This window comes from Brachionichthys hirsutus, chromosome 12 (genome assembly GCF_040956055.1).
Source record: "Brachionichthys hirsutus isolate HB-005 chromosome 12, CSIRO-AGI_Bhir_v1, whole genome shotgun sequence".
Taxonomy (NCBI): domain Eukaryota; kingdom Metazoa; phylum Chordata; class Actinopteri; order Lophiiformes; family Brachionichthyidae; genus Brachionichthys; species Brachionichthys hirsutus.
In genome coordinates this window covers 11,941,193-11,964,290 of record NC_090908.1, presented here as the reverse complement: position 1 = coordinate 11,964,290, position 23,098 = coordinate 11,941,193, and the positions used below count along the sequence as shown (strand labels likewise).

General features: G+C 46.6%; 1 protein-coding gene across 1 annotated transcript; it reads right to left on the bottom strand.

Annotated features, from left to right (window-relative positions):
* Nucleotides 1-1,295: 1,295 nt before the first annotated feature.
* On the bottom strand, nt 1,296-22,943 carry tbx15 (T-box transcription factor 15). Its single transcript, XM_068746323.1, has 8 exons — nt 22,711-22,943; nt 18,588-18,795; nt 16,967-17,068; nt 11,699-11,870; nt 7,215-7,382; nt 6,741-6,805; nt 3,647-3,744; nt 1,296-2,125 (listed from the first exon to the last, which is right to left on the bottom strand). Exons 1-8 carry the CDS (start codon nt 22,895-22,897, stop codon nt 1,296-1,298), a joined length of 1,830 nt encoding a protein of 609 aa, XP_068602424.1. The 5' UTR covers nt 22,898-22,943.
* Between the last annotated feature and the right edge of the window lie 155 nt (nt 22,944-23,098).

Here is a 23,098-nt window from a genome sequence, read left to right as displayed (position 1 = left end):
AAATTATATTTTATGAGTCATTTGCAATTGTTAACGTGAAATACAGAACGCTGCGTTGTTAAAGTATGATTGTTTTGTTGATTACCTACTCCAAACCATTTTCTTATGTTTTTTTAATTTTTTTATTAGAAACTCGTGTTTAGGCACAAAAGGCGAGAATAAAGTTAAATCAATGTACTTGAATTGAAATGTTTATTGAGCTTTTACGTGCTTGGCACATGTATTTACATTTTACAAGAGTTACTTTGTTATTTTCCTTTTGTCACACATCTTTTTAACACATTGGCCTGTAAAATTGTTATATTGCTCATCACTTAAATACACATCTCTAACAACACACCAAAATATACTTACATTAATTACTCTGTTTTGCTATTGCTTCTTTTAAAACTTTTCACACAACAACTTTTAAGCTTAGGCTATTGATTCACCATCTTATATATATATATATATATATATATATGGTTGAAAACATAATCCACTCAAAAACTAGCGAGGCCATTCCAGTCGGGGAGGATAACGAGCTGATGTGGCGGAGTTCTGAACTCTCACTTACATGCCTGCTCGGCGTTTACAGGGCGAAGACAGAGTTCGTCAGTTCGCCCGTCCGACAGTCCTTTGAATTATTGCATCCATATGTTGTATTCACCGTCAACTGGCTGCCGCGGCATCCAGATACTTCATCTCCTGAATGAATGCGGAGCCGTGAGTCATTCGATTGTCCAGTTGTCCCTTTCATTCGAGCCAAACCTTCATACCATGACGGCGAACCACCGACCCCCCGTGACATTTCTAAAACGATACGGCGCAAGTGCTTGGTAGAGCAGAAAACTTCTGGATCACAGTGAAGATTCTTTGGTTACATGATGTCATGACCAGATGGCTTTTAAGTCCACAAAAAAAAAAAAAAAAGAATGAGTCAATTTGAAAAGAGTGTTGCTACTATTGCACCATAACAGATTCACAACTGATCATCCCTCCCGAAGCAGAGCTCGGGGGGGGGGGCTCCTGCCTCTTCTTGTTGCAGAGAGGGTTGCTTCTTTCCTGCCAGGTGGTTGTCCCAGTTTTTACTTGATTTATACAAAGACAATTAAACATTCATTCCACTCCCTCTATAATTTTTAAGTGGCGGCGTGTCTTTAAAAACGAAACGATGAGATGATGTCCCTTTCTAAAAGGTTTGCTTTGTACATCAGTACCTGAACGCATCCTGTCATAACACCAGAGCAGGTTTAGGAGAGAAACCTGTTGTTTTGCTGGAAGACTTGGAGAACTGTGAGGTCGGATCCCAGTTTCTACACCATGTGCATGGACATCTGCGAGGAGGAGCCATATTGACGCCCGTCGCAGGTGCTGCCGCCCTGCTGGCCACCGGTGGTGTTGCTGATCATGTGCATAGTGTCCATGCTTCCGTTGGGCAGGTACTGGCGCTCGGCGAAGGCCCCGGCAGGGGATGAGGAGCAGAGCAAACCTCCTGGGGGCTTCTCGGGGCTCGCAGCCAAGCGAGGAGAGGTCGGGAAGTTGTATCCATACAGGTTGTAAGGGTTGTGAAGGGAGAAAGCGTTGTAGGAGCCCTGCTGCACATGGTGGTGGCCCCCACTGAACATGTGGCTGGAGGAGGAGGAGGATCCGGATGAAGAGGATGAGGCAGCGCCGGAGCCACCACCTGCTTGCATCATATACTGCAGCTGGGAAGCTGGGAAGCTGCCCAGCTGACCGCCGTAGGCATCCATCTTGCCACCGTTGCCGCCGCCGCCGCCACCAGCCAGGGAGGCATGTGCGCTGCCCTGCATGCCAGCAGCAATCAAGGAGGAAGTCCTTTGTGGGAGGAAGGATTCAGATGGCTGAGCAGAGGCCACAGCGCCCCCCGCAGCCTGGAGGCGTCCGTACGAACTGTCGGCCAGGCCGCCATAGCCTTGGAGGGCGGCCATGTTGCTACGAGCGCAGGCTGGGTACTCAGACAGGCCCAGATTGCAGAGCTGACTCTCCCTGCAGCCCACATTAAAGGTGTTAGGGCCAAGGTGGAAGGTTGGAGGGGAGCAGGAGGGTGACAGGAGGTGTGCCGCTCCGGAAGGGGAGGGGGTCCCCGTGCTGGAGGTGGTGGGAGATGTACCCGTGCTTCCGCCTGAGAAATAAAACAAGAATTAACAACACATTTCAGGCGAATAACGCAAACAGAAATCAATTCCCCCGTTGCCAATTGGATGCAGCAAATCGTCGATCCATATGGACCTTTTTAAATTCTTATCCTCAGACTAATTGAAGGGCTTTACTCTTTCTACTGTTGAATACATTGCCGGCATGTGGCGACAAACGTGGATTTAGTTTTGACCATGTCAGCAGAGCCGCCGCACGTCTCCGGTCCTTCCCGTGATAAGAAGCCGCTAACGACTCTTAAGTTCAGACATCCAGCGAGGCGAGCCTTTCAAAGTGAAACGATAGCTGTGGGATATTGTAAATGTCTGTATGAATGAGGATTTGGCCACGGTTCACCTTGCAGTTTGAGGAATTCAGTTTGAACCGAGAATGAGGCGGAGGCAGAACTAAATGAAGCAGGACTTTCTCGGCCGCAGTTCTGATTTCGTACCATATGCCTTCGATAATATTGCTGCAGGGCTTTGCCCTGCTCTGTGCATGAAGATGTGAGGGATGGGGGGGGGGGGGGGGGAATAAGGAAAATAAAAAAGAGAGAGGAAAATAGGTATTTGAGGAAAAAGTAGAGTGAAAGAAGAGATGACAGTTTGGTGATGTCATGTTTCCCTCCAGTTACGAAGGTTTCAGATTCTGTATGTGCCATAAATGTAGAGAAAGACACATTTACACGCACACACACACACACACACATGCTAGTGTCCTTCCAGGATTCACTAGTGATGCAAGGACTTTGATTAAACCCTAATCGCTTTGGAGGAGTTCAATGATAACAAACACATGTCCAGCCTTTCAGGCAGCCCCCGGAGCCTCACGTCACGCCAACCTCCCGAGGAAACAGAGGTTGGATGGACTGTAATTTAAGGTGTGTGGCCCACGACGTGAGCCCCGACCAAGACCCCGTGTCGCCGCTGGAGCCGAGACGAAGGGAGGCGGCCCGAGCAACTGTTACTCATGTCCGGAGCCGTCCAAAAGCCACAGGGTTCATTTAACCATTTATATTCAAGGGCTGCTCATGATGTGAAAAGTGTGGACACTGTGATGCAACCTTTTTTGTTTGTTTGTTTTACCTGAATTCACACCTTGACCATTAATATTTGACTTTAAGCTACAAGCTAATTACTCAAAGGCCCTAAATAGCAAAAGGCTTCAGTACTTTTACGAGGAAATTCGTATTGAAATATACTGAAGACTATCTATCACTCAGGAAATGAACCCAAACGCCAGAATGAGCCAACTGGTAACCATGGAAATGACAAAAATAAAACCCACAAAATCCCCAAGGAGCGAAAAGCGACATTTCATTAAAAGATATTAAGCAGCTTTTGGGTCACGATTCGAGGACCAGAAAGATGGAACAAACCCAATTCCAAGAAAACACGGGCACATGCAGGGTCGCCGTGGAAACCACCACACACACCCAGCGGCTCATACGCAATGACTGAACGCTTGAGCCTCGTTGTTACAGCCGTACTTTGTTCATGTATTCACACACCTTGCTGCTTCTGCATATTGGTGAAGTCCTCGAACGTCAGCGTCCTCACCGGAGGTCTCCAGAACGCGTAGGTCTCCATGATCGCCTCCAGGCCGGTTCTGACAGAGAGGCGAGAGAGACGAGCGCGTCAACTACAGAGGAAACCAAAGTGGAGTGGCATTTTAGCATCTTTTACATGCTTCTGTCCCCGTTTGGCCATGAGTCCGATCGCTGTGCATTTTACCGATGTATCGTTTACACAACCTGGATCTTATTCATTTTTCATCCCTGTGGTCCTTGTTGAAAGTTCCACAAAAATCTTTATTGAAATTAAATCCACACCAGTAAACAACTTATAAATTTAAGATCCATGTGTCCTAATTTTGCTTTTTTCAAGCTGTAAACATTTTCCAGATAAGCACATTTTTACATGCAACCTAGTTCTATTTTAATAAACAGCAAAACACAAATTAAACAGGCATATTTTCATTTAAATATTCAATGCTGACCAGTTTCATTGTGTCTTAAGAGCTTTTTATGATAATAAACAAGTATTGTGTAAATAAAAGCTGCTTTTGCTCCATGTACATGAATGCGTGTGTGTGTGTATTGATTAGAGCATCTGAATAGAGCAGGGAAGTCATATCGGTTCATACTTATGTGAGAGGATGAAGAGGAGAGGGGGGGGGGGGGCTCTGCAGTCCGGCTCTGAGGAAACTAAGCCATTAAAAAGGAACAGGATTTTACTGTGCACATAAATCTGGGTGACGTTTCATCCTGAATCCGTACATGGTTCTCCTTCCTGCTTGATTTACTTCCCCGCATGCTGCTCGGCCCCCGTCCCAGGGAAACCAGCGTCCCATGTTATTTTAGGGCCACTAACTCCCTGGCTGGGGCAGCTCGTTAGCGTGCCATGCTAATCTGTCGGACGCTCGCCATCACTGCACTCATTCATGGAGTCATACTTGCTGTGGGACAAAAACCCAACAAATGAGCTATACCCCCCCCCCCCGCCAGGCCATAAAGCCTGGTCACCAGACTCAACCGACGACACCGCCGTAACTCAGAGTTTAGGAGACGTCTATATGAGAGGCTGTTAAGAAAGTCAGGAAAAGAAAGAAAACAAGCCGCTGCTTAATTTGAGAATTAGCAGAGTGACTTTGCTCGTTCTGTTAATTTTGAATTTCCTCTTGGTGCGGAATTAGTCGGTAGCGTTTCACAGAAAATAAGCTGCGTTCACATCGCAGTGGCTTTGTTGCTGAAACCTAAAGACAAGAATGGGGGGGCGGTTCTGTTGACTGTTAATGTCATGAATATCTCAAATAATTTATTCCTTTTAAATTACAAGCACGTTGTCATAACTTTAGATTGAGTTTTTTTAATCTATGTTTGATTGTGACGCTTTCATGTGACACTTAAAAAAAAAACTTAAATGCGCTTTATTCCTGCAGATCAGGTGTTCCGACTTCAGGTGCATCAAATTGAAAATGCACCTTTACTTTGTGATTAATACGCCGTAATCAGACAAAAACAGACGCATGAAGGTCAAAGGTCAAAGCCTCAACTCGCTAATAATACCCACGGACGACCGTAGATTAATAGTAGAGATGAAAACGCGTGGAATTCAAAATGAATTGCTCTTTTTCTTTTTTTTTTACTGATGAAAGCTGAGCTCCAGCTCGGAATTCTCGGGGCCGTCCTGCTTGAATCTGAACAAACCAAATCCATCGCAGGGTCTGAGCGGAGCGGATCCCGAGCAGTACGTGAGGATAAATTAATTCTCTCAAACATATCATTCTCCGTTATCTTTTCATCTGTAGCTTTTCTGCAATGAAATTCTGATGCCAGTTCATCAATCAAACGATCTATTGTTTGAAAAGCGAAAAAAGATGTCTCAAATATCTGCGTGCCAATAATGCGGACCAGATGAGGAGGCTGCTTTCAAGTGTGGCGGCGTCTGGTGGTTCAGGGCCCCCACACCCCCACCCCATCCTACACAAATGTTTTATATGATAATTCAGAGGCTGAGAGTGAAATAGGCAAAGTGAGGGAAGGAAAAGGAGGGAGGTGAATCAGAAGGAAAAAAGCCGAGGCGTCGGCCTGTGTTTGTTCAGCAGCATCGCGTTTTGATCCGGATGTGCCAGCAGCCAATAGGAGAGCTCGATCTCTCTGCATCTCAGCGATAGAGACAACACAGCTGAAGCATCTTTTGAAGCTTTAGAACAAGTCCATGACTTCCGCAGCTCAACAAGAGAACCCCGACATGATGTCTCGATTACGAAACGAAGGCCCATCATCTTTCCATCAACACATTGTGAGGGTGTGCTTGCTCGGGCAGTGTGTTAATAACCCCTTCAGAGGGGATTTAATGATTTGCAGGTCAAAAGATATCTGCGTGTTTAGGTTCGAATGGAGTTGAAGCGTAAATCCTTCAGACACTTGCATGTCATCACAGTTGAAACAGGATCTTGTTGGCTATATTTGAGTCTGTAGTGGGTTGTAAAGAAATGAATCATTTACATATACAGCAGTTTTCTGGAACTAGATGTCTGGAAAAAAAAAAGCTCATCTTGTTTAATCTAGAAAAGCGGGCTGCCGGAGCTGCGATGTAAACTCGATCGCACTGACCAAATGCTCCCTGAGCGACACCAGAGTCGATCCAGAGGACAGATTATTGTCTTCGACCATGAAAGAACATGTGTCAACAGTGTGGAACAAGTTGGCTAATAATTCAGAGCAAAAGACTGTCGTATATTTAGCGCGTGTGATCGTAATTCCAGGTTCCGGTTTCCGCGTTTTCACGCATGAATAATAAGAGCAGCAATTGAAGTGCGGGCCTTCATTTGCATTGGGTGGCTTTGTGCTCGTTGCATGAGACGAGCGAGCCTGACAGCAATAAAGAGTGAAGTGCAGAAGTTCTATCAGCGACTGTGCTGCAGATCTGAAAGCTTCCTCCAGAGCAACAGCAGCTCTTTTCATAGGGCCATGTGGCACTAAGTGCTGTCTTCAGAGGATTATTGATTGCCGCATAAAAAAGCAGGATTTGCAACAGTCATTGCAACAAGCTGTGTTAGTGCAGCCGCAGCGTCGGTGAACGTGAGCCGCGATAACGGACCTGTTCCTGCCGGAGTCCCGGAATCCTTTGGCGAACGGGTTGCGGTCGATCTTTAGTCTGGTGATCTGTAGATGAGAAACACGTAAAGCAAAGATGCTGCGAAACAATTAAAAGTACCAAAAGATGTCTTCTGTTCCTCTTTTTTCGAGTCCGTCCGTATACTGGGTCGTCCACATGTGGTGGACAATAACTTTCTTATGATCAGGGTAGAATAGGAAGAAAAAACTGCTTCTTAATCATTTTCTATATTTTTAAATAATCATATACACTTATCTGTGGTAAAATTGGCGCTAAATTTATTTTTAATTTGAGATGGTTTGAATCTGTTGCATTTATAATTGTTTGGAGATAATGGAAAGGAAAGGCCAGGATTACGCCAAGGGAAAAAAAAAAAAAAAATCAACCGCACATACAAATCCCAACTGTGCGTTTTGGTTTGGTTTTCCTGCGTGGAGGAAAATGGCCGCTGCGTACCTGCTGGTTCTGGTAGGCGGTGACGGTGGTGAAGACGCTCTCAGGGAAGCTGAACGTCTTGACTCCCTCCCCGCTGGGAACCGACTTGTTTGGAGACAGCTCGCTGCTGAAGTCCTTCCTGATGATGTGGACCCGAGGCTGGTACTTGTGCATGGAGTGGAGGATGATCTGAAGGCGGGAGGAAGGAAGAGCCACAGCTAATTGTTTGGATTTTTACCTGGAGACTGCAGAATCCAGAAAAAAGGACACTTCTGTGCGGCTTCTGATATTCATTTCTTTAAATGCACATGTCGTTTTAAATTTCCTTAAACTCCCAGACCGAGGAAGTGAAGTAGGAATGAATGAATGGATTTATCTGTGCAAACCTGGACTCTCGGCTTTCCTCTCGGCAAACCCGAGGTATAAATTCTTTGTGGCGTCGCCCCTCTATCGGAGCCATTTGTCACTGAGCAGAAAATGAATTCACGCCATGATGATGCCCGAGAAAAGGCCAAGGATTATTCCACAGCAAGAAGAGAGAGGCAGTCAGACGGCGTCGGCCCCAGCCTCGCCTCGGGGGCCCCCGGCCTGCTCTTGATTAATCAGAGCGAAGAAAACCAACCCCGAACCTCCACCCACAACCCAACACCCCAACTCTGCTGCAGCAGAGGTGGTCATTCCAAACTGGGGCTGCGGGCCGAGCAGTATCAGAAGCATTTACAAACCTCACACACACACACACACGCACACACACACACACACACACACACACACACACACACACACACACACACCACATTACGACCGGGCTGCAACACAGATGCAATCTGTAATCGACTGCATTTTGTCTCCATCGGTGTTGCTCAGCATTTCTGTGGTCTTTTCTGCACACTGTGCCTGGAGACACCCCCCCAGTGAGTCAAACTGTGTGGGTGATGTCTCTTTCTTTGGGTGGTCGGTTAATTGTTTATCTCTGGAGAAACAAATATCGCCCGACTGCACGGACTGCTTTAATCATGAGAAAAGAGCTGCTGTTAAACGCTGGGGCTGTTTTTTTTTTTGCTGAAGCGGTTGTTCCAGTTTGGCGAAAGCCTTTCAAACAAGGCGAGCGCACAGGATGAAAGCTGCTGAACAGAGGTGGAGATCCGTCTGGAGGTGAGGCTTCTGGGCCGGAGGGGTCGTGCTTCTAAACCTTAGACCTGAGGTGATGTAGAGTCGACGCAGATCACAGAACAATACGCTGGAGTCAGAAAAAACGCTTAGAGGGCAGCCAGAGGGCAGCCAGAGGTCAGCCAGAGGGCATCAGCGACATCACTCGTGTTCAAACAGGCTGAAGAATAGAAGATTCTTTTAATCCCCTTTAAAAATGATCTGGACTTGCCCGAAAGACACCCACAGTCACACGCAACAGATAGAAAACAGCTCCACGGCCACAAATCACAGGATTGTGGTGTAATGTTTAAATACTGTTAATATTTCTACCCTTTATTTTCAATTTGCTTCAACGGAATCGACCGTATGTGAGCTGGGATGAAACGCATCAACATGTTAAAGGAAAGGTTCTGGGAATGGCAGGAAAACATGAAACTGGTGGAACATTCCTCAGCAGAGTTTTAACAATCTGACCTAACTGCATTGATCCCCAACAATGAAATGGGTCATAAAAAAAAAAAAAGAAATAGAGCGACGATGAAACAAAAGAGTTGCAAGAAAAGAATCCAGCTTGCTTTGGAATTTTATTTGGTTTTCCCACAGACCAGAGAGGATGGAGGGAAGAGACGACGTGAAGCAGATTAAACCAGCCCGGATGAAGGCAGCATCAGGAATATTCTGACCCCCCCCCCCCCCCCCCCCCCCCCCCCAGAATCCAGTGTTTAGCCAATCTGATATTTTTAGTCCCATAATGCTAGCATTAATACTTTGTGGCCGAAGGCCTCGGAGTATTTCTGGGAACTGAACTCGTCTGATTAGCATAAAACACAAGCGTCTAACTTTATTCACTGATTTTGTTGGAACCAGATCGGATCTGCTTTTCACTCTGATGTCAACAGATGGCTTCACTTTGTGCTGAAGTAGCTGCCAGCTGCTAGCTGGCTAGCTAGCTGTCCCGGGCGATGATGACCCGACACCGGTCAGACAACTGGAAATACCGTCTCCCGATGGAGCGATAGCTTTAACGCTAACTAGCATAGCCGCTGATGGGCTAGCCAAGCAGCAAATATTAGCTGCTGTAATTTAGCGTTAATTCAGAATTAATGCTAAAAAAATGTATTGAAGTGAGAATTTTGTTTTTTTTTTGTGCTTTCCATGTGTCTTTATTCTTCTATTTTTAAGTAAAAGGACACCAATGTTTAAACCGAGGCCCAACAATCCCTAATCCCTAATCCAACATGACGTGAAAACCGGACGCCTTTTATGCAGCACAACTGCAGCTTATAAAAGCAGTTTGACCTGCACATGTTCATCAGGCTGGATGACAATGGTGCAGCTGGACACATAATCCCTCACAGGCCCTGCTCCTGTTATGTCCCATGCGTTTCGACGATTCGGCGTCTGTTTCTGATGAGGCGGGCATTTTTCACGATACCAGAAATCATGGGGATGAGAGAGAAGTGGTGAGGTCTCCCACACAGGAAGTTCCTAAATGAATTTTCTTTGGCCTCTGCATCGCCTCCAGGGAAACAAAGCCCTTAAAGTGAGCAGCAGGAGAGGAAAGAAAGCCTCCCCGCACACGGAGAGAGCCCTGCACGCGAGTCCTCGGCCGATAATATCCACATGTTATTACATTTGTCCCTTCTGAGCTGGTGTGATGGTTGAGGCTCATTGCTTTCAACTGGATGGTGTGTCCCCCCCCCCCCCCCCCTCCTCTGCGGCAACGCACCGCGGTCCATCCTTTAGATCGCACAGCATCTCCGTTCTACATGCAATCTTTGAGGAAAAAGCTCATTTGAAGCAGCGCCTCGCTCCTATGAACAGGATCTCAACCGCTCGCCATCGTTGTGGCGGCACTGAAAATAGCCCGCCGGTCATGGCGGGAGGACTTTGCGCCACCTTCTACGGTTTTGATCACATTACATGATTTTAAAAAAAGAGAGAAGCTCATCTCCCTTTCGAACCCGACTCTCCATCGGCTAATAAAAGCAGATGGCGTTCACGCAAAGCCGAGGCGCTCCTGGATTTGCTATTATTTCGGCCCGCCTAATTTCCAACAAAGACAAAATGAAACTGAAAACCGGCGCTCTGAGCAGCCGTGCACGTCTAGTAGAAAAGAATATAGAAAGGCGAGCAAATAATGAGGTACAATTTCACTCAGTTGCCATTTTGGGGGGGGGGGGGGGGGGGTTTCATGATCTTTAAATGCTCTACTCCACACAAGTTTAATATGACCTTTTGTAAGGACGATTGAGAAGGAATATTTCATTATAGACACCACTACCTCATAGCTGGAGTCAGAGACCTGGAGCTAAAAGGAGCTCTTCTATTGTCGTTGAAGCTGCGTTCATCAATTCTTGCTGCGACGTCGTTCTTACAAACGAAACGCAATCCTTGTGTCAGAATCAGGTGTGTAAGCCAGGTATGAGTGTTAAAACTCGTAAAAAAGAAACCGAGCTGCTCTTCAGAGCTAGCCTTCCATCAGCTACAGCAAAGCATTTCCATCACAGAATCAAACACACAAGCAGTCGAACGAGAAGCCATTTTCCCACCTAATGCCGCCACTTTCCCATGAAACCTAATTCTAATTCTCGAGAAGAATAAAGTGGACTCACTTTAGCTTGCTGCCCACTTGCTGATTATATATAAGGACGGCAGTAAATCAAACAAATTGTGGTCTAAGTTGTTGCATTGCAGTTGAATATTTCACCTATGAAACCCACATTACACATTTAGAACAGCCAAGGACCAATAAGAGACTTACTTTAGCTCCGTTACTGTCTGGCTACAAGCGAGGCAGTAAATCAGGCGGATTGTGGTCAGACTCAATTTCGAGCTGGGTAGTGTGGCTGCTGGGGCGTACTACAAATCAATTCCAATCATTAAGTGCCTTTACCAAAACCCATTTTATAACTAAATGCTTCACAGAGGACATGAAGGAAATGAACATTATATATTAAAACAGGGGCACAAGTTCAAATCCCAGGCCTCTAATACAGCCTACAGCTAATCCACAAACCCAATAGCGCCTCGGGGACCAGGGTGGACCGTCTTTGAAAAGAGACGGCCCGGCTGTGGGAGGCAGAACGGGCCGCAGCGACTCTCACGCACTGCAGAAAGTCGATTCTCACTCGTGATGGTTTTGTGAGTCATCGGAGCGCGGAGGAGTCCATGAAGTAAACGATCCATTCAAGGAGGGCGCATCAAAAACGTTTCTGTTCAGAATCTGTTTCCAAGAGTGCGTTTATTCCCACAGCATCATTGCATGGAGAATAATGGAACCTAAAAATGAATGAACTTTCTGCCCGCATGATATTAATGTTTTTAAAGTAAAGTATTTTCTTGTCACTTACGTGTCCTTGGTCGTCCAGCTCGTTGTTGGTGAGTTTCAGCTTGTCGAAACTGACCACCTGCCTCATCCAGGTGTCTCCTGAAGCCAGAGAGTCCGGGTGGATGTAGGCCCGCGGCGGAACCGGGGAGTCGGCGTTTCCTGCCACCATCCACTTCGAGCTGTGGTACACGTACCTGCAGAGAAAGACACCGGATGAAGAGCCAGCAACGCAACAAATGTGTCTCTGGTTCTCAGCTGCAGGAAGTGAAGATCAACGATCGGAAAAAAGACGGTTTAAAAGGCCTCATAAGTTTCATTTTCAAAGTGGGAGGTCAATTAAAAGAAAATGAAACGCACATGAGAGGGAATCATTTCACCCTTTAAGTTTCTTCACGGTCAAACGTTTTTTTTAATTTATAAGGCAATTAGATTTCGAGAATGCGGAACGCCTCTGCTTTTCCCCTCACAGCTGGATAACAAAGCAAAAGTGGACATGTTGCCACAACACCAGTTCTAAAAGTCATCTGTTGTGATGTGCTGGAAATTTTGAACAAGAGCAACGTAAAATATTCCATATGCAGTCGCACAATTAAAGCCAGCCATAATATTTGATGATGTTGTGTTTGAGCGCCACACGTTCAACGGGAGAAAGAAAGACAGACAGACAGAAAGACAGACAGACTCTGGCCTCCTTTTAAAAGCCACAAGTCCGCAAACCAAAGAAAATTAAAATAAATGAAAGCCAAAATGAAAACAAAAGAAAGAACGGAGGGACAAGGAGGGAATAAAACAAAAGCGCAGAAAGGAAGGAACAAAGAAAGGGAAAAACAACCCACCCTGGGAAGAGACAGCGAAACAAGATAAAGAGTCAACCGCCGTCACCAATAAAAAGGTAGAGAAAGTGAAAACAAGTGAGATAACGTCCGTGGACGGAAGGAGAGAAGAGGAGCGATAGAGTGGGGCAGAGAAGGAGTGGAGGAGAACGAGTGTGAGGCGCAGCTGTTTGCCTTTAGTTCTGGCCCGGCGCTCGGTTGAAAGTGTTTTATCTGCAGCGTCTCTGCCAAAGTCATCACTCACTCCTGAAACATGGACTCTCATTGCACCAGCCCATCACACACACACACACACACACCATGTGATATAAATAAACCACACACACAAACACACAAGCGTCTGTGGATGAGGGCATACATGTTGGAGGTAACGCTGCGACGCTTCCCGACGGTACTTTTGCTAGAGGTTCTTGGAGCCGCCGGAGCCCAGGAGCCAAGCATTACCCGGAATTAACCCGGCATCATGTCCACGTTTTCCCACGTCTGCTTTCAATTTACAGCAAAGAGGCCAGAACATCACGGGTCGACGTAGAGAGAGACAAACGCCGGGGGCAACGTTCACCATTATGCTTTTTGGCCTCAGATCTGGATTCAAACCCAGAACCTTCTTCTCTGCGCCGTTATCGAACCCACATCGAGTGTTCGCACTGTCGTTGCGTTGGAGCCGGCGCCTGTTCGGGTCCAGAATCAGCATCGACGTTCTGCAAACATCAGCTCACATCAGGGGGGGACGGGGGGGGGACGGGGGCGAGGGGCCCTCTGCACGTTTACTCTGAACCGGACCGGGTGCGCACTGGAACCCAGTTATCGAACCCAAATGGTTTGTGTTAACAGCCTAATATCTAATGCAGCCACGCAACCGAAAGCTTTTACGGGTAATTCTCTCTGTTTGCACCAGACCTCCACCGGGCTGCGCTGCGACCGCGTTGCCGAGACGTCTCAATTAGCCGGTTTGGGTTTGTATCTCGATGGGGGACGTATCGTTTTGGTCATTTCCACAAACGCAGACTGCGCTATAAATAGGCTCGACTCTGATTAACTAAGTCCACCCGGAAAAGGCCTCAGAACCTTCTGGGTGTGAGCCGGTAGTGATGACCTCTGACAAAAGTAGAGGTCGTCCATTCACCAGGATGCTGGATGCTGGGAGGTCGGATGTGAGGCTTTAACGCCACGTTTGCCGCTGCTGGGCTCGTGATCCGATCCAAAGGGCAACGGATTCCTTGCCGACCATTGTCCCGACGCTCCGACCGAGTTTCAGGAAAATCTGTGAGTTTTTTTGTGTCATCCTGCTCACATCCAGGCGGAAACGCTACCGTCCTGTTAATGGGAAACTCCCCTCCACCCCATTTACATCAGGAAACCACTTCCCAGCTGACGGCCACTTATAGGAACCGGTTTGCTGCTGGTGCTTCAGGATCCAACATGAGACCAGGCCACTTTTACCAGATACTCAAAACCCCCACAAACAAGCTAACGCTTAATTAGCTACTCCACATGTTCACTGCACCCTATATTAAGCCCACACTCCACTCTGACCTTTGACCTCAATTTACACGCACTCACACAAAAGCACCGAAGGGTGCCGGGTGTTTCTGTAATTTCCTGTTTGGCACGCCGTTTGGGGTTCTACCCGGCGACGCGGGGGGGGGGGGTGTTGAGGAACGAGGAAACTTTAGCCCCAAACAGGACTCGGGATCTGATTAGCCGCCGCGCTTTCATCTTCCATACATCTGCCATCTGGCACCACACCGTCAGCAAAGAGCAGACTTTATGTGACACTCTTACTGGATGGGGGGGGGGGGGGGCGGGGGGGCGCGGAGGACGGCGTCCTTTTCCCTCTCAGCCGACTCCAAACCGCACGCCTGACAAACCCGGACCGCAGCTCCGACGCCAATACGCTTTCTTCCTCTAGCATCCGAGCAGCTACACCCAAGACTCGTGCACACACACACACACACACACACACACACACACATACACACACGCACACAGGCAGTCGTTTTACGCCTGAATGTGTGTGTCCTCAGCTCGTCACAGGGAATACTGCAACACAGACACACATTCGCACCGTGGCTGTATATTGGGTTGCCGTGCCGACGGAGAGTAAATGTTGCTCTTGAGTTACCGTTCAGGGCCGACTGGTGTGTTTGTGTGTGTGTGTGTGTTACGAGTTTGTGAGAGAAGACCAACAGCTTTGTGCGAGCGCGTTTGTGTGTGCATTCTTGAACGTTTATACTTATGAAGACCAAATGTCCTCACGCCAAAGATAGATGGATGAGATTCTGTCCGTCCTCGCTGCCACCCGGAGCCACTTTCAGATTGGGATTAGCGTTTATGGGATTAGAATAAAGGATAAAGATGATTGCGTTCCGGGGTCAAGGGTCGGATGGCGATCCGGTGATTGTGTTTCTATTTCTATGGGGACAGCTTCAGAATGGATTAGATTTAGGTTCACAAACTGGGATTGTTGCTATGGCTACCAGAATCAGATCTGGGTGAGAAACCGTGGCCGGGTTTGTGTGACGTATGTTGCGTTCAGTTTTCTGTAGCATTAAGCAAAATGTACCCACTAAGACTTTTTTACTTTTTCTGGCTCTGCCTTCAGGGAGTGTGTGTGTGTGTGTGTGTGTGTGTGTGTGTGTGTGTGTGTGTGTGTGTGTGTGTGTGTGTGTGCAGCGCTCCCAGCTACAGGAATGAGCCACATTTGAGGAGCCAGACAGCTCAGCGTTCAGCGGCTCGAGCTCGGAGCGATCCAAACGACTGTCCACATAAAAGGCTGGTAATAAATGGAGATTTAATGAGTGTGGTGCCAATGAGACGTTCCTAAAGAGGGCCAGGGAGCCCAAGCAAAGCAAGCCGATTCCAATAAAGACCGTATTTCCAGACCCCAAAAAGTCCCAGAGCCGAGGTGAGACACACCAGTGACAGGCCTCCGCTCGGCTTGCAACAGCCTGCGATAAATTCCCCAACCAGGAAGAAAATCCGATTTCATTTTACAAGACCTTCTGACCTCTGAAATCCCCCGTGATGTCGGGATCGGCTGGCGGGAGAGCAGGGAGAGGCGGCAGGGCAGAACGTCTGCCGCACTGAGGCGGAGGACTTCCCATGAATAAGCAGCGATATGAAATGAAGCGTGCGAGAAGAGGATCAGAGCAAAGAGACGCTTTATTTACCTTCATTGCTTTCCTGCAGGCTTTCATTTCATCCCCACGAAACCGTTTTTCCTATAAGGAAATCTGACTTTTTCCAATTTGCTCTGAAATGTCAGGATTTTATTGATGCATCATTCTAGATTGTTCCTAATTAGCATTTTTATTATTTCTTAATGCAAGGAAATGAAGAGTCACTGTATAAAGACTTTATTATATTTCAAGTAAAACTTTATAACGTGCTCACTGACAGCGGATCTTTGTGTTTGGATTTTTCCGATCGATAGTTCAGGTGTTCTATATTTAGCATGTTCCGTTTGTTTGTTTCTTTTGATGAATTTTAATGCATCTCAAAACGATAAGAGCCTCTAGAAGACGAGACACAACCACATCATCATCATCATCATCATCATCAATCAAGGTTAGAAAGAAGAAACCCGTTTCAGCTTTGACGGTCCGCAGCTTTTTGTGACACGTCGGAAATTTCCTTTCCATCCAGATCCCCCCCCCCCCCCCCACACACACACACACACATTTCCATCATTAGATCCGAATGTTGAGATTTATCCCATTTGCAGGCGGCCTCTGGCTGCGCTGCTCGGGCCGATGGGATGATGAATACATTTCAATCTCCCCTCTCTGGCTCCGACTTCAGGGACCAATACTGCGGGCCAGAATATCAGTCTTATTGCATAGCCAGAGAGATCCATCACAGGCGAGCCGAGGCCTCCGAGCACATGCACGCTTTAATCACACTCACTTCACCGACGCAAATCGTGGCAGTCGATACTTTTCCCCTGCTTTGCCAAGAAGAAGACACCTCTCGTGGAAGTTAGGAGAAATCTGACCAAAGGAAAGAGGCTGGAATATCTTTGTTCGCTCCAACTGCTGTGAATCCGGCATGAAGGACGGCGTCTGGATGAGGAGAGCCTAACTAGGTCAATTTGTTTAAATGCTCGATCGGATAGCGCCGGCTGCAGCAGCAGCAGCAGCAGCGGCGCATGCAGATGCAGCTGCAGATGCAGCTGTGCGTGTGCATACTATGCACAGCTGCGGGTTTTCAGAAGGCCGCTGTTGTCAGGCAGAGGCTGCTCTTTGACGCCGGTGCGCACCACATGTGCGTTTTGACAGTTATAAAGTTACTCGGCGTGTTCAAATCGATCATCGTGGGAGCGCAGGCATTCACGAGGAATGCCGTCAGTTTGGTTCAGCAGCCGTTTGACGGGATGCATTTCTGCCTTTGAACCGCATTCACAGAGAGGGAGCTCCGGCCATGTGTCGGCGTTCACCCGTTTTTGGGGACCGTACCTGTATCGTTTGTTGTCCACCGGCACGATGTCCATGGCGATGTAGTACTGCTGGTGGGGGTCCAGGCCGGCTATTTTCACTCGCATGGCAGGAAACATCCTCCTGAGAGGACAGAGACGGATGAATGTGATGCAGAAAATGTTCATTTCTGCATCTTCTGTTAAAATTAGGCTGGAATAAAAAAAATAAAAAAGTTATAATAATGCTGAACATTCCAGTATTTTTTTTTTACACTACGCTTTTGAACGACGCAACACTGAAAATATCTGTCTGCTGTTTTATATCATGTCACTCTATAAAAATGCAATCCTAAATTTATCTCCAACCCAACGGCCAAAATAATTCAGCATAGTGGAATTAAAACGAGCTGGGAGCTTCGCTCTGAGGAGCAGACTTGATCAGGATTCAGATTCCGATCGGAACAACACAGTTCACGCCTTTTTTAAAATTTAGTTTCTATAGAATAAAAACAAATACAAACTGAATCGTTTGAGAAAGTTGTCAGTAAATACCTTTAAAGCTGCTAAAGTCTCCTTTTTATAATTTGTTTGTCCCATTGATGGTGGTCTTATATGTGACCTTTGACCTTTAGAGACCTTTGGATCATTTGGAGATTTATTTCTGAAGGCATGTCCTCAAAATACTTTCACTGTGCTAGAATAATCATTTATGGCCTATAAACTTATTATCCTTGAAATATTTTTAGCAGAGAGCTCCTCCCATGTTGAGCCTTAAACTCCTGCAACCCTCATGACAAGTAAAGTAAAAAAAAAAAAAAAGACATTTCAACTTAATTCTTTGTTTTGCACTTCAAACACTTCCCTTTTCATTTCAAGCTCGTAAATCCGGTTTGAGAGGGCCGCTCTCCTGCAGTCTGGATTTATGGATTCATTATGAAGGCCGTGAAGGACGCACGGTGCGCCTTCACCTCGCGTCAGGCGCCGTGAAGGACGCACGGTGCGCCTTCACCTCGCGTCAGGCGCCGACTGTCTGATGAGTGAGTTGGAAGACAATTCTTAAAAAACCAAATCTGTTCCAAACGGAGGAAAACGATATTTGATGCGTCGGTGTGACGTCAGAACAGAGAAGCTGGAACAACGGTTCGTTATAGAAATATGAATATCTGCTACAAAATGATTTATTCTATTAACTCAAATCTGTTTTATTTTAAATTAACCATTTACGCAGATTAATAAAACCCTTCTTCCACTCACTGATAAGCAGAAATAAATTATTTCTTATTAACCCTGCAGGAAATGATGGATTCGACTTTAAGAAAAAAATATATATCAAATGTCAAGATCGTGAATTAAATTGAAGAAATAAAAACTCAGATTAAATCCGCTCGTCGCTCGGCGGCACCGCGCTGCGCTGCGCCGTGTCACGAAAGCACCCCAGAGCTCGGAACCGCGCGTGTGTGCGTGTGTGCGTGTGTGCGTGTGAGCTAAAATATTTTTTATGTTAATTTTGCAGCTCATAACGGACATAATAATAATAAAATAATAATTCTGACATCGCTAAAGATGAAAACGTGCATGTGTTTGTTTCCACGCGTAAAAAGGTTGGCCTGCGCGCCTGAATGGCGTCACAGATCCGTCCGGTCGCCCCGCGTCCGGCCTACCTGCCCGCCTTGGTGATGATCATCTCCGTGCCAATGTCGTGGAAGCGCTTCCACAGATCCGCGCACTGAAGCTCCACCTGGATCTCCTCCATGGAGGCCGGGGGCGACGGTTCGCAGGGGCCGGGGGCCAGGTCGCCAGGTGAGCCGAAGGAACACGACGTCCTTTCGGCCAGGCCCTCTCCGTCGGAGCCGGGACTCGCCTCGGAGTCTGAGGGGGAAATGAACAGAACGGTGAGAAGGCAGCTCTGAAACGGCGGAATTAAGAGGATCACGCAGGAAACTTGGCTCCGGGAGGAGGCGCAGTCCGGCCCGACTCCAAGTCACCTGCAGTCTGCGGCCTGTGGGGGGGGGGGGATCGGGTCTGGCGCCCTGGCGCAGCTCGTCACGGAGTTTTGGGATTAAGTCGAAAGCAGAATAAATGCAGCGTGGCGCTTTGAGAAGCAATTTATATAGAATATATATTAAATCCCGAATGACGGGAAGCGTTCCGCAAAGACTCCGTTTCCTAACGTCCCTTCCAGACCAAGCGCGGGGCGGCAAAGCCACCAATCAGAGCAGCGCGTTAGAACGTTAAGCCTCCACCCGGAACCCGATCCAGAACTACAGAGACCGAGTCCAGAACCCAACCGGGATGACCTCAGTCTCCTTTACATTTAAGCCAACAGCCAATCCGCCTGTAGGCGCAGCTGGGGGGTAAGATAACACCAAGCGAGAGAGTCGTCCCCCCCCCCCCCTCCAGTGACCTCTGTGTGGAGCTCTCAGCAAAATCAGGATTTCCAACATGCATTTATCCGAAATCCAGAATTTATTTTAAAAACGGAAAATTGCTTTTTTTGCTATAACAAAAAAAAAAACACTTTCAATTTTAAATATTTCCCCTTGAATAAATATTATTACAGCACCCTTTAAATGTGTGTTCCTTTCTTTATTGACTGAATTATGGGGGGGGGGGGGGGGGGGGGCGACGACTCTCTCGCTTGGTGTTATGCAAATGAGGATCTGAGAGACTGGACAGCATCCCAGCTTTGAGCTATTCACACACACACACACGCACGGCCTCCTCCTCATTTCACACTCAGCAGCCATGAACAAATAATCATTTCAAAATGTGACATTTTATTTACTCTACAGAGGAGATAAATGATAAATGGTTTTCCTCAGGACCTGAATTCAGTGTGAATATTTGCATCTGAAGCCTTCAGAGGAAACAGACACGTTCCAGAGAGCAAAAGCAAAAAGAGGAGGGCGAAGCCTCCACCTGGACGCCCTGTCATCGGGCTGAAGGACCTGTCTACACACACACACATACACACACACACACACACATACACACGCAAATCAGTCCGAAGTAAGCTGAAGAAATGCGTTTTATATACGTTAGCGTGTTTACACGAGGCCTGGTGATGCACATTTTATTACAAGATAAGTTTATTTTTTTTTAACGTGAATGAATTAAAAGAAACAGGTGAGATTCACTGATGTGCAAAAATGTGCCTCCTTCGAGGCTACACATGCAACTCTCACACACAGTATAGTGCCAGGGCCTGAAGCTTGTGGTTGACCCCCCCGACCATGTCTGGCCTCATTAATGTTATGAGATCAATCCACAAACGCGTTAAATAAAAGAAGCTGTGAATGAATTTAGAAACTAATTTTATATTGTCGATTACCTAAATATGTTCTTTCTGTATTTAATAGGATATCTTTTTTTATATAATGCTGTGGCAGCCGGCAGAAATATTACAACATATTTTAATTAAAAAACATCTTTAACAAAGTTTGACCGCTTAAATCTAAAGTCAAGCTTGCAGAACTTTATTTTGTTGCAGAAAGTTTCCAAATATTTAAATATGTGACGCTAAAATGGTGATAAAAATGCACTGTATTTAATTTAAATAATTTTTTTGAAATTTAAAGTGTAGCATTAATTCAAAATACAGAATGAGGCAAAATATTGTTTGTACTTTACAGATTCTAAAAGCAGAATTCAAGCTGATTATCAGAAGTTAGGGGTTTATCTGATGACTGCTATAAAACCAATAAATGACCTTTTATGGAATCTATTAATCTTTTTAGAATGCGAAGGAACGATGAGAATGAAAAATGAGAGCACCTGTTTCCATACTGATTCATTTTCAAAGACGAGAGAAGCAGCAAAAGTTTGTCAAACTGCGCGCGTAAAATCAGCAGAGAAACTTCCTCTGAGAAAAAACCGAATTACTGATCTACAGTAATCCAGATAAATTGCTATTAACGTATATGACTGGCGAGAAATCAAGTGTTTATGTGGATTAATTACATGCGTAATCTGTGCGTAAAAGCGCAAAGTGACACCTTGTAAATCATAGAGTTTGGGTCTTTGATAAATGACATTAAATCTTAAATTAGATGTAGCTCTACGTCGAATAGTAAATAATACGGAGAGGCGGTTGGTCGAGCTGACCCGTCCAGCTCTAAACGCAAGCCGGGGTCGGATCCGGTGCGTTTCTGGGTCCCGTCCTTGTGTTTGAGGCTAATAAACGTGTTATACGACCAACCGGCTTCCAGCCTGGAGTTGAGTAAAAATAAAATCACTCTGTTAAGGGTTCCTCTCAAAACCACATAATCTGACCACAGAGACTCGCTGTTCTTGCCGCCCGACTCCCCGAAGCGGGGGCTTTAGGGGCTCGAGAAGGACCTGCGGAACCTGCCAGGAACCCGCTAATGAGTTGGACCGAGGGGGGGGGGGGGGGGGGGGGGGGGGGGACAGGGAACTGGGCGATTCATTCATTTAACCTCTAATCCTAAAATTCCACGTAAAAAACCTTCGACATGGTGAACAGAAAAACTGTTTGTGACAAAGGAAGAGAAAAAAAAGAAAGGTTGTTAAATAACTTTAATGATCCCAGTCTTTAGTTTTGTAGATTAGCGTTGGCCTTTTAAAACCAGCCTCTCACCGCTGAGAGGCAGCTCGACACCCAGACATCAGCAGCAGCAACAATCCTCCCCTGGGAGCCGCGCGTAAAGGCGCTGCGTCAGGTCAGCGGCCTTCGGAGGAAAGCCTTATTTCAGCTCGTGTCTGCACTAATACTAGGATTTAATGTCATTCACACACAACACAATTTTATATTGCAACCAAATTCAAATTCAGTGATTAAAAAAAAAAAAAAGACGCAATGGAGCTACAAAAACTTCATTTTCCCCCGATAGGCGAGAAAATTAAATTGTGCCACTGTTTAGAAGGAATTACTCTTAAACTTTGAACAAAATTAAATGGCGGTTTAAAATGAGCTTCTTGTGGCGCAGCTCGTTGATTTATAACAGGAGTTTAAAATGTCTCAGACCAGAACAGGATGAAGTCACGTCAGGACAGATAAAGGAAATCCTCCAGGATTACAGTTCGTCTTGTGACCTCTAAAGCAGCCGCCGTGGAACACGCCTGCTTTCACATGTATAAAAATATAAAATACAATAAAATAAAATAATCACTGGATACCCAAGATCTGATATTGGCGCACCTTATCTGATGTTTATATTAAAGAAATAAAAAAATTCTAATTGCTTAAAGGATCAAATGTAAATTTGAACTCAATAAAACTTCTCCTCAATCCCTCGTTTCTCATGTTGTAAATAAATCCGCATTTTATTCCATTTCACTTGTTCTCTTTGTTTTTACGCGACATTCACGCGGAGTTTTTTCGTCTTTAAACCAACTTTGAACGTTTTTTTAAAAAATAAATAGATATTGGGTTCCCGACGCGGGGTGGAAGCCCATCGCTAAGTTACTTGCGATTCCTTCATTCAAAATGTTAGAAAGATGTTTCCCCTCTGAGAATAAGACGCACCAGACCCTTCACGCCGCGCCAGGGAACCTTCTTGCGTCACGCCCGGGCCTCGCTGCAGGCCTGCGGGGCCACAAACACAACTCTGCGTCCTACTCCGGACACCAGATCGGATCTTTCATGCGCAGGCCTGAAGGCTTCGGGTTCTTAAGATGCGCATATAAACAGTGAAACTATTTTTTAGTGTGTGCGCAGCAGATCGGGATCATCCAACGAGCATCTCTCGTTGGATTTAAAACACTCCAGGTTGCGACGCGAGGCCGGCCGTGACATAGCGGTGTGGTGCACGTCTGCGCACTGACCCGGGTCCATATCCAGACAGTGCGCCGGATCCTCTCCCTCCGTGGCGAGGCTCTCCATGGACAACTCCAGCTCCTTCTCCTCCCAGCCCCGGAGCTTCCTCTTCTTGTTGGAGCCGATCAGGGCTTCCACGGAAAAAGCGTGGGCTCGAGAGCTCAGAGCTGCGGCAGATCGCCTCCTCTCACTCATTTCTCTCAAATCCACCCGACGGGGTGGGGGAGGGGGACGCGGCGAAAGCCCGTCTCCGTCCGTCCAACGCAGGCAATCGAAACAGCAGCAAAAAAAAAAAAAAAACCGTCAATACAGCCGGACGCAAACTCACCGAGTGTCCAAAGTAATCCCAACTGAGACTAGAAACGCTGCGGGGAACTTTTGGAGGCAGCCCGGTTC